Source organism: Triticum aestivum, chromosome 2B, assembly GCF_018294505.1.
Source record: "Triticum aestivum cultivar Chinese Spring chromosome 2B, IWGSC CS RefSeq v2.1, whole genome shotgun sequence".
NCBI lineage: Eukaryota > Viridiplantae > Streptophyta > Magnoliopsida > Poales > Poaceae > Triticum > Triticum aestivum.
In genome coordinates, this window is record NC_057798.1 from 720,779,025 (window position 1) to 720,791,018 (window position 11,994).

An 11,994-nucleotide genomic window follows, 5' to 3' on the forward strand; every position below is an offset into this window, starting at 1 on the left:
ACTGGCTGGATCCATATGTGGTTGCCATTCAGCCATGCGCAAACCGAGGAGCATATGGCTTATGAGTGCAACAGCTGGGAGGCGGTAGCATGAAATACTTACAACTGGTTTGAATGACGGTTCAACAATACGGTTGTGGCGATTTTTATTTCATTTCATTTCAACTTGTCTTGCGAGTTTGTATGGAACTACGTACTTGATGTCTACTTGATTTAATAATAATGATGCATGCATTATTTTGATGCAGAAGCCAGGGCAATCCTCCTTTTCTAACAAAAAATATGTTTATTCTTCTTCTTTCAGCCTTTTTATAATCTTTCAAAGGATCTTCTACTGTGAAATCGTCTTGCCTAAATTGTAAAATTCAGTCTACTTACGTATAACTGTTGCGTTGATCTTTAAGATAGAAAAATAGTGACTTCACGTCACCATGGATCAGGTGTGCCGTTGATGCAGGGCGACGTGGAGCTCGCTGGTACGTCGATGACTGAATCTCATACGACGGTGCGATGGATACAGAACAGAGGTGATCTTCAGATCCTCAGAGCGCGGTAAAATAGTTCCAACAATGACGCGGCACGCACCCCCGCCACCCGCATCACCCGCGCCCTCGTCATCCGCTGACGACCCGCACCCGTCACCGGCGCGGCTCCTTCCGGGGTGCTTCCCCCTTGGACAATACCTCCACACCAAGGAAGCGAGTTTCTCCCACATGCGTGCATCTGGCCAATCGCGGGCCATGATATATACGATACTTCCACCTACCTTCCTCAAGCTCTCCCTGCCCTTGCCTTGCTGCTCCACAATTCCACATCACTGGCTGGCTGCTCTGGTAGTGCTGTGCGCGCGAGCTAGGTAGAGCAGGAGAGTGTTCGAGCTCACGTGCTCGTGCTTCGATCGATGTCCATGGCGACGTACGAGCAGGTGATGGATGACCTGGCCAAGGGGCAGGAGTTCGCGACGCAGCTGCAGGGCCTCCTCCGGGACTCCCCCAAGGCCGGCCACATCATGGACCAGATCCTCCACACCTTCTCCCGCGCCATCCACGCCGCCAAGGCCGCGGCCGCGGCCAGCGCCGGTGCCGGCGAGAGCGAGGTCACCGATGGCGCAAGCAGCGGCGGGAAGAGGAAGTCCATCGCCGGTGGAGGACCGCGCAAGGCCTGTCGGACAAGGTGAGGCGGCTCGAGCTCATGATTCTTGATCTGTTATTAGTTAATATAAACTGGATACTTTGTTAGTATATCGTGATGAACTGGAATATGTTTGTAAAATCTCCTCTTTCTTGGGCGTTGCAGGACCCAGGATTCGTCCGTCGTCACGAAGAACATGAAGAGCTTGGAGGACGGGCAGACATGGCGCAAGTACGGGCAGAAGGAGATACAGAACTCCAAGCACTCAAAGTACGTTTCTGCCCTCCAATCATTCTCACCAAACGGCTAAAAAAACACAAGTGTGGCGCCAATAGTGCTCTGCGACAACCAACGCTGCCTGTAATTAATCCCCCGATGGGTCTCTGTGAACTGACAAGCGCCATGGATGTGTTTCCCACTGTGTCCACAGGGCCTACTTCCGGTGCACGCACAAGTACGACCAGCAGTGCATGGCGCGGCGGCAGGCCCAGCGCTGCGACGACGACCCGGACACGTTCAAGGTCACCTACATCGGCGTGCACACCTGCCGGGACCCCGCCGCCGCCATGGCGCCGCATGCTCCTCACCTGACCGGCACCGCGGCCGGCTGCCGCCTCATCAGCTTCGCGCCGGCCGTTGTTCATGGCGCCAGCACCAGCACGACCACAACGAACACCAACCTGGTCGACGAGGACGCCGCGACGGGGTCCGGCCTGCAGCTGTCGGGCCTGAAGCTTGAGGGCGGCGACCTGGAGGAGGTGCTGAGCAGCCGCACCCCCGTGAGCTCTGCCCTGTACGGCGCAGCGGCGGCGGCGGCGGCTTGGCCTGACCAGGGCGACGTCACGTCCACCCTGCAGTACGGTGGTGCCGGTGCCTTTGAACAGCTCTTTGATCTCGATGGTTACCCGTATCTCGAGGACCTCCTGCCGTACGATCTCGACCATTGATCGGTCGAGCTGTGGATCGGGAGGATCGACCGATCGACTCGACGCGTATATATATATATATATATATATATGCAAATAATGGTCGCGCGGATCTCCGGTCTTCCTGATTGCGCGTCGTAGTTTTAGTTTGTACATTTCTTTTCTGCGTAGTGTCAGGTAGAAGCTGCATCTTTGCTACTATTGTGCTACACGCATGTGTACGTGGATTATGTTGAGAGCGGTGTTTTGGCTCGTTAGCCTTTTAGCCGAGCCGAGACTTTTGATTCTCCCAAGTGGCTGAGAAATGAACAGGAAAAAAATGGCTGAGATGTGAAAAAAGTTCAGTATATTTTGCACTCCACCCTAGCACTTGTGTAAAAAGTTACGTAGCCTACTCGGAGGGCCAGTGGCGCAGCGTCGGCCGACAATTCCGGGCGTTGGCCCGCTTCCTAGAGAAAATTTAGCCAAATATATCTGCTAATAGCTCTGCTAAGCCTTGGACGTCTTCGATCACCCTAGCCTTTTTTATGTCATACACTCATTTGGCCATCCTTAATATTTCGTTCACCTGGTTAGGGCATCCTCCAAAATGAATCCTCAAATCGTTTGCAAACGTTCAAACCGAGTTGTTCGGATGTGCACGACACACTTTGCTATCGAACATTATCGTGCATCGGTACCGCAAACTGGAAGTAAATTGAGCGGCTTTGCAAGAGTCTGGACCATCACTATGTAGGACACCGACACCCCAGGCCCACCCAAAGCACACATGAACATTGCATCTTCATCCCTTCGCTTTTTCTCCGTGTTCGCTTTCTCCCTAACGCAGCTACCACCGTTAACACCCGGCAAGGCCTCATTGGACCTCCGCCGCTCCAGCCGATCGCCACGCTGATTTGCCTACGTTATCGTTCCACACCTCTAGTCCGTCCGCCAAACAAGTAACTTCCTCGCGTGTGGATGTCGTCCGTGGGGTCACCACACCCGACAAGTGTTTGGTGAAATGCTCGTGCTAAATTTGTGGCAATTTTCTCCCTTCTTTTAAGCAATGGATTTGTACATGGAGTACATCTATGAGCACTGCGATGAGTCGTCTGACAATGAGGATTATGCAGATGAAATGACGATGATGCAGACAGACCTTGTAGACGTGGAGCGTGCAAAAGAGCATGTTCTCAATTTCAAGGCATCGATCAAGAGTCATCGGTTGCTGAATCGAAACAGGGTATAGGGGCATTTGACGATGATGGTTGATTCGCCCCTGATGCCCTATTTGCGGACAATTTTCATGGATGCTTTCAGATACGAAAAATTGTTTTTGATTACTTCTACAATGGCGTCCGGGCCTAAGATGACTACTTCATCTTGAAAAAGGATGTAGTAGGAAGAATTGGATTCTCTGGTTAACAGAAGTGCACAGCTACATTGCGGATGCTTGCCTATGGCACGACCAAATATTCGTGGGACGAGTACCTCTGGATGTGTGAGAGCACATGCTGAGACGTCATATTGAGGTTTGTTACTGTGGTGGTCAAGGGTTTGGACCTCAGGACTTTTTTTTACGGGTGAAATAATGTATTCCTCAACTCAATAGGTTCATACAATCAATCACAGCAAGTTCCGTAGCAACCAAAGGCCCTGAACAAATCCAAGTCATGGTTCTACCTTCTAAATGAGCAAACTAAGCTAAGCTATCACTAACCTTATTTAGACTATGATTGATATGAGTAATACAAGTTTCACGAAAAGACATGAGGTATCTAATCTCCTTAATAAGCGATGCGTAGATTGATCTAGCAATCTCCTTTGACTGGATCAACTTTATTGCAGTCAAGGAATCCATCTCGATCATGACCGGAAGATCGCTTCTTTGGATAACCAACGACAAACCCTCCATGCATGCACAAAGTTCAGCTTCGAGAGAATCACAGCAAGAGAAAAGATGCATGCATGATGAAAAAATGATAGCACCCTTCTCATCTCTTAAGGCCATGCCTGCACCAGCTGAACCATCGTCCGCACGCAACCCATATGTGCATAATTTTACCCAACCGACATGTGGAGCACTCCATTTGGGTTCACCGTTTAATATCACATGCCCTGCCATCTTTCACACCATAAGTGATAAAAGATTTACCCTTGCTATGATCTGTAGAGATATCAGTCTTGATGCCAACGATGGAGTCGAAGTAGCTAACCAGAAAACGAATAGATGTTTCCATGGGCGGTGGTAGTTTATGATGAACCACTTCATTACGGATGTACCATGCAAGCCATAATGTCATGAGAAGCATTGAACGCTCCAAATCTGGAAGAGGCCATAGCGCATGTAGAAGCCACTCCTTTCCACTATTCAACATGAAATCAACATTTGGTAGTCTCCAAACCATAGGCATGGTATCCCATAGAGCTCGTGACACCAATATCAGGATTTGAGAGAACCAATAGTCTTAGACACCAAAAGGCCGACAAAGTCCGAAGCAAGAGGGTGTCGAGGTATGCTTGGATATCTTAATTGCACGCACTCGAGATGGAAGAACTGCCCAAAAGATCTACAAGGGCAATATCAAGGCCATGTTAAGAAGCACGTCATCATTCTTGAAGCAGTTGCATCACAAGACCTCTAGATTTGACATGCTTTCTTTGGCATGCCTGGATCTCACAGTGACATCAATATGTTGCGGCGGTCTCCATTGTTTGCTAGGTTGACTGTAGGACAATCTCCTCTGTGCAACTATACAGTCAAGGGGATAACTACAGCATGGGCTACTTCTGGTTGATAGTATCTATTCTTCGTGGGCGACCTTCCTCCAGACCATCTCTGGGTCAGTTGGTTAGAAAAAAGCTTCACTTTGCCAAAAACTAGAAGGAGCTAGAAAGGAGTGGAGAGGGCATTTGGATGCTTCAAACCCGTTTTGCAGTTGTTCGTAGACATCATAAACAAGGGGGAGACTTGTATAAGATCTCACATTAGGTGAGATTATGAGATCAACCCCAAAAATTCATATTTAGACATTTCGAAATATCTGAAATTATTTGAAAACATCCATGTGGGGTATGTCTACAACTCCGAAAAAATCAGCTCAAAACTCGATGTAAATTTGGAGATTCAGAAAAGACAAATTTGAATGTGAATAGTGGCGGCTTTGGGTGAATAGTACTTTTATTTTGATACAGAGGTAGTACATTTTAACGTATTTTTAATAAATGTTAAACATTTTTAATACACATTGAAATTATTATTTTTTAAATCAACTTTCTTAATACATGTGAATTTTTTTCCAATACACCTTGAACATTTTCGAGTACACTACGAACATTTTTTTATAATACTCTCTCCGTCCCAAAATAAGTGTCACTTTGTACTAAATCTTTTTTATAATACTCTCTCCGTCCCAAAATAAGTGCCACTTTGTACTAAATCAATACATTTTGGGGAATGGAGGGAGTATATGTTAAACATTTCTCATAAATGAAATGAATTGTTTTTTAGCAAAGCATTTGTTCAATGTTAGAATATTTTTTAAATGTTTAGAACAATTTTTGAATGGTACGAAATATTTTTGAAATTTTCTCAAATATTTTTTAGTATTCTATAAATCTTTTTCCAATACTCTCAAACAAACTTTTGAAACACATGAACATTTTTTAACATCACAAAGATTTTTCAAATGGTACGAGACATTTTTACAATGTATAAACCTTTTTTTATTAAATTTCATGAACATATTTTTGGAACACGTGACCATTTTTTCAAAGTCACAAATATACTTAAAAAATTGCACGAACAAAGTTTTGACACTGCATGGTATTTTTTAATTCCGCGATGAACTTTTTTTAAAAATGTAAGTAAATTGTTTATTTGAAAGGTAGAACATTTTGAAATATAAATAAAGAAAAAAAGAGAAAAAAATAAAGAACCAACGAACCGCAAACAAACCGAAGAGGAAGCAAATGCGCCGAAACAAAGAAAGGAAGGTACTGGACCGGACCACTAAGCGAGAGGTCCTAACGAGACTAAAGACACTCCCGAGTAAGCGAGCAAATCGGCAAACATGGGAGCTGCCGGGGTGCTTTGCCGAGGTGAAGATGCAAAATTTCTGAGCGCTTCTGCTGTTGTATTTGAAGGGGTAATGAGTCCGGTGAGGATTGAAGCATATGCTTGTAGAGAAGCTTATGCTCTTGGAGAAGACCTGTGTCATGCCAGGATTAGAGTTGCTTCAGATTGCCTGGAGATGGTAAATGATCTGCACATGGAAAACAACAGAGGAGATTATTGCATGATTCTTCGTGAGATCAACGACAACAAGTTAAAGTTTTCGGCATGTGAAATATGCCATGAGCGACGGACATGTAATGTGGAGGCTCGCAAATTAGCTAGAATGCCGACCTTGCTAAAGGTTGGCCGGCATGTTTGGTTGTGTAATCCTCCTGCCAAAATTTGTATTCCTCTGAACCTTAAAGTTTGAATAAAGTGTGTTGTTCCTTATAAAAAAAAGGGTAGGCAAGCAGTTCACTTGCTTCCGGGCCTTAATTCGCTTGATTAACCGGTCAACTAGTTGACAGTTTACTTCTGTGATAATCTAGAATGTGGGAAAAACGTAAATATGGGGAAAAAACAATATTTTTACAAATTTGACAAAAAAAATTGATCAATTTGAAGAAAGTTCATGAATTGGAAAGAAAATCATAAAATTTAAAGAGGTTCAAAAAAATTGAAAATGTTCATAGATTTGGAAACACTTTGTGAATTTGGAAAAGTTAATAAATTTGAGAAAAGCTTCATGGATCTTAAAAAGTTCATAAAATTTGGAAACAATTCACGAATTTGAAGGAAGTTCATAAATTTGAAAAAAAATATGCAAAAAATTAAAACATTCAAGAATTTGAAAACAAATCGCAAATTTGGAAAAGTCCAAAACTAGACATAAAAAAGTGAAAGAAAAATATTAGTCAGAAGCTTAAGCTACCCAAAAACGAGAACGGTTCGAAGTAATGGGCCTGCACAGTTGCTTCTAGCGTTGGATTCAGGGCGCTTAAGGGCCGAATAGGATCTGGGACGTTGGTTTTCAATGTTACTATGGTGACATGCCATGGGCATGTCACTGGATCTCTTTCCGTTCTATAAGCTAAGTTAAATGTTGATCTAAGTGTGTGGCAAGGTATCTGGTGCACCCAACACCATTGATGCTTTTAATAGTTCCGAAGAAAATATGCACAAAAGTCGAGAGAAAATAGACAAAAAATGCGGGCAGAAAAATAGACAAATTTGACTTTGAACAGTTTCTAATGTAACTTGCGGTCTAAATTTGGCCCACTATCACTAGGCAAGTTCGTCATTTTTGTTTGCCAACTCATGTCTTAGAATTTTCATTTGATTTTTTTTTTGGAAATGAAAGGTAGATGCCGCTCTACCTTATATATTTCAAAACAGGCATAAGCCTAGGGACCGAGAGGTCAATTACATGAAGCTTATATTTAGCACTGTGGTGCCATGGCTATAAGTAGCCACATGAAAAGCAAAGTGGGGAAGAAGAGCAGATACACGGAGGAGAAACAAGTTACATTAGCCTAGGAGATGTACCCAGCTTGCTATAGCCTCTTTGTCTATCTGCCTCTTAGCCCCATGCTGCCATAACCGGTGGAGCTGTGATGCATACTGTCTGAGATAGATGGGAGACCAACGTTTGCCGTTGAACACACGATCATTTCTAGCATGCCATAAGGTGAGAGCGGCCGCAACAAAAAGGATATGAATTTTGCTGGATGGTGCCCAAGTCTGCTGAGCTTTCTGCATGAAAACGACGAGGTCCATAGAGCTAGAAGCTAGATTGTTCATATGCAGCGCATCCCTAGATTACTGATGCCGGATAGCAGCGCAAAACAATATGACTGGCAGACTCGCACAGATGTCATAGTCTTGATGCGTGGTAATCGACGACCATTGTTTCCTTAGCATAGTATCCCTTGTATTCAATCTTCTCCAAAATGCTAACCACAGAAAGACGCGGTACTTCAGAGGAATGATTATGTCCCATATCCAGGAGCTAAACTCGCAGCCAACACCTCTGAACGTAAAAAAGGCTATAAACATGTGACGTATTGATTGTCCTATGGTGAATAGCAGAGGTTCTGACGTCAGAGTTGCTAGCAGCCGGTGCAACTATAAGAAACGAGTGTAGTAGCTGCAACTCCTGATTGCCAGTCGCTGATAAGTTTGGATGGAGCTGAATGCACCAGGAGCCTTGAGAGAATTGAGATGCCATAGTGCAACTGTGATCTTTAGCAAAGGTGAAAAGGGTGGGCAGAGCAAACCGAAGACACCCCACTGGTAACCAATTGTCATGCCAAAAGGAGATAAGCTTGCCGAGGCCCAAAGAACATTTGGAGGAGGCCAGGATGACAGGAATGAAATGCTTGAAGCTCTTCCAGATGGCCGTGTCCCAATTTGAGGTTTTTAGAGGAATATTATGCTTGTAGTACTGTTGAGCGAACCACTAAAAGTAGGGAACATCCGAGGGCTGCAAAACCTTAGCTGTGAATTTGTTGAGGAAAGCTTGGTTGTGGGCAGAAATGTCTCTTATACCCAAGCCACCAGAAGATCTAGGTAGAGGGACAAAATGCCATGCAACTAGGCATTGTCCACCCTTGACTGTATCCTTGCCTTGGCAGAGGAAATCCCTCAACAACTTTTCCAGCTTAGCAATGGACTCTTTAGGCCATAGGAAACATGTCATATAAAAGCTTGGAATGCTAGGAAGCACTGGATTAACCAGAGTTAGGCGGCCACCCCAAGACAGAAAGGCAGCAAGCCAGCCCGACAGCCTTTTACGAACCTTGTGAATGACTGGTAGGAGCATACCATGCTTAATCTTATGCAAGGATAGCAGCAGAGAGAGATAAGTGCACAGAAGCTTGAGATGGGGCAGCCGAACATATTAGCAATATCCTGTGTGGTGCTCGAATCCATGCAGATGGGAATCATGGTGCTCTTGTGATAGTCGATTTGCAGACCGGAGAAAGCTGAGAAGTCAGTTAAGATTTGCTTAACAAGTGAAGGTTGCTGGATGTTACCCTGGAAAAGAATCAGGGTATCATCGGCGTACTGTAGCACGGGGAACATCCGATTGGAGCCAAGTGGGTGAAGCAGACTACAATCCTCAAAACGTGAACAATAGAGCCTTTGCAGAACATCGACGACCAAAATGAACAGATATGGTGAGATGGAGTCGCCCTGTCGGAAGCCCTGCTTTGCAACGAAAGGCTCCCCCAGCTCACCATTAAGCATGACCCTAGAACTTTCTGTAGTCAGGATGGATGCTAGCCAACTGATCCATCTCGGAGGAAAACCACGGGCCCGAAGAATGCTAAAAAGGCATGCCCATCTGACAGTGTCGAACGCCTTCTCGAAGTCAAGCTTGAGGACCACCATCGGCAGTTTCCGCTTATGAGCTGCCTGAACCATGTCAGCAGCCATAACAAAATTCTCGATGATAGACCGACCCTTGGTGAAGCCAGACTGTAACGAATGAACCAGAAAGGGGATCTAAAGTTGGAGCCTACGAGCAAGGACCTTGAAAGCTAGCTTTGGCACACTATGCTCAACGGATATTGGCCTATAGTCTCGCAACTCCAGAGGTGTTTCCTACTTTGGTAAGAGGGAAATATAAGCTTGATTGGAACCATGGAGATCAACCTGGTTGTGGTAAAGCTAGGAAAAGAAGAGTTGCAGATCTTACTTGATGACACTGTGAAAAGCTTTGTAGAATTCATTAGTGAAACCATCCGGGCTAGGGCTGCGGTTGTTTGGCGAGTGGTTGATGGCTTCAACAATTTCCTCCCAAGAGAATTCCTTAGAAAGACATGATAAATCTATAGGCTCATATATAGCTGTAAGGTCAATGGTAGGCAGCAAGGTGGATGGCTAGCCCAGCAGATCAGAGAAGTATGTAGTAGCTAGCTGTAGTTTCTATTGATCATCAAAGTGCTCCACTCCCCCCTGAACAAGAACATGAACCTTGTTGCGTTTGGCATGACCATTAGCAGCAGCATGGAAGAAGTGGCAGTTTGAAGGAAATATGCCCTAGAGGCAATAATAAAGTTGTTATTTTATATTTCCTTATATCATGATAAATGTCTATTATTCATGCTAGAATCGTATTAACCGGAAACTTGATACATGTGTGGATACATAGACAAAACACCGTGTCCCTAGTATGCCTCTACTTGACTAGCTCGTTAATCAAAGATGGTTAAGTTTCCTAACCATAGACATGTATTGTCATTTGATGAATGGGATCACATCATTAGGAGAATGATGTGATGGACAAGACCCACCCGTTAGCATAGCATAATGATCGTTCAGTTTTATTGCTACTGCTTTCTTCATGCCAAATACATATTCCTCCGACTATGAGATTATGCAACTCCCGGACACCAGAGGAATGCCTTGTGTGTTATCAAATGTCACAACGTAACTGGGTGATTATAAAGATGCTCTACAGGTATTTCCGAAGGTGTTCGTTGGGTTGGCATAGATTGAGATTAGGATTTGTCACTCCGAGTATCGGAGAGGTATCTCTGGGACCTCTTGGTAATGCACATCATATGAAGCCTTGAAAGCAATGTGACTAATGAGTTAGTTGCAGGATGATGCATTCCGGAACGAGTAAAGAGACTTGTCGGTAACGAGATTGAACTAGGTATGAAGATACCGACGATCGAATCTCGGGCAAGTAACATACCGATGACAAAGGGAATAATGTATGTTGACATAGAGGTTCGACCGACAAATATCTTCATAGAATATGTGGGAGCCAATATGAGGATCCAGGTTCCGCTATTGGTTATTGTCAGGAGAGGTGTCTCGGTCATGTCTACATAGTTCTCGAACCCGTAGGGTCTGCATGCTTAACGTTCGATGACGATTTGTGTTATGTGATTTGGTGACCGAATGTTGTTAGGAGTCCCGGATGAGATCACGGACATGACAAGGAGTCACGAAATGGTCTAGAGGTAAAGATTGATATATTGTAAGGTAGTATTCAAACACCGGAAGTGTTCCGGAATGTATCGGGTACATATCGGAGTATCAGGGGGTTTACCGGAACCCCCGGGGGGAAGATATGGGCCATATGGGCCATAGAGGGAAACACCCCAGCCCACAAAGGGGTAGCCCCCCCCCCCATAGGGAAGGAGGCCGAATTGCACAAGGAGAGGGGGTGGCACCCCCTTTTCCTTCTCCCCCCCTCTCTCTTTCCCCCTTTCCCTCTCTGGTAGAAGGAAAGGGGGCCGAATCGAGCCCAAGTAGGATTCCTCCTACTTGGGGCGCACCTAGGGCCGGTTTCCTTCCCTTCCCTCGTTTATATATTGGGGGCACCTAAAACGCACATCAATTGTTCCAAGCTGTGTGCGGCGCCCCCTCCACAGTTTACGCCTCCGGTCATATTCTCGCAGTGCTTAGGCGAAGCCCTGCGTGGATCACATCACCATCACCATCACCACGCCTTCGTGCCGACGGAACTCGTCTACTTCCTCAACACTCTTCTAGATCAAGAGTTCAATGGACGCCATCGTGTTGAACGTGTGCAGAACTCGGAGGTGTCGTACGATCGGTACTTGATCGGTCGGAATGAGAAGACATTCGACTACATCAACCAAGTTAAGCAAACGCTTCCGCTTTCGGTCTACAAGGGTACATGGACACACTCTCCCCCTCTCGTTGCTATCCATCTCCTAGATAGATCTTGCATGAGCGTAGGAATTTTTTTGAAATTGCATGCTAGGTTTCCCAACAGTGGCATCCGAGTGAGGTCTATGCATAGATGATATGCACGAGTAGAACACAAAGAGTTGTGGGCGGTGATCGTCATACTACTTACCACCAATGTCTTATTTTGATTCGGCGGTATTGTTGGACGAAGCGGCCCGAACCAACC

General features: G+C 45.3%; 1 protein-coding gene across 1 annotated transcript; it reads left to right on the forward strand.

Moving 5' to 3' along the window:
* Positions 1-757: 757 nt before the first annotated feature.
* On the forward strand, positions 758-2,400 carry LOC123046943 (probable WRKY transcription factor 70). Its single transcript, XM_044470399.1, has 3 exons — positions 758-1,172; positions 1,296-1,400; positions 1,561-2,400. Exons 1-3 carry the CDS (start codon positions 901-903, stop codon positions 2,075-2,077), a joined length of 894 nt encoding a protein of 297 aa, XP_044326334.1. The 5' UTR covers positions 758-900; the 3' UTR covers positions 2,078-2,400.
* The last annotated feature ends 9,594 nt before the right edge of the window (positions 2,401-11,994 follow it).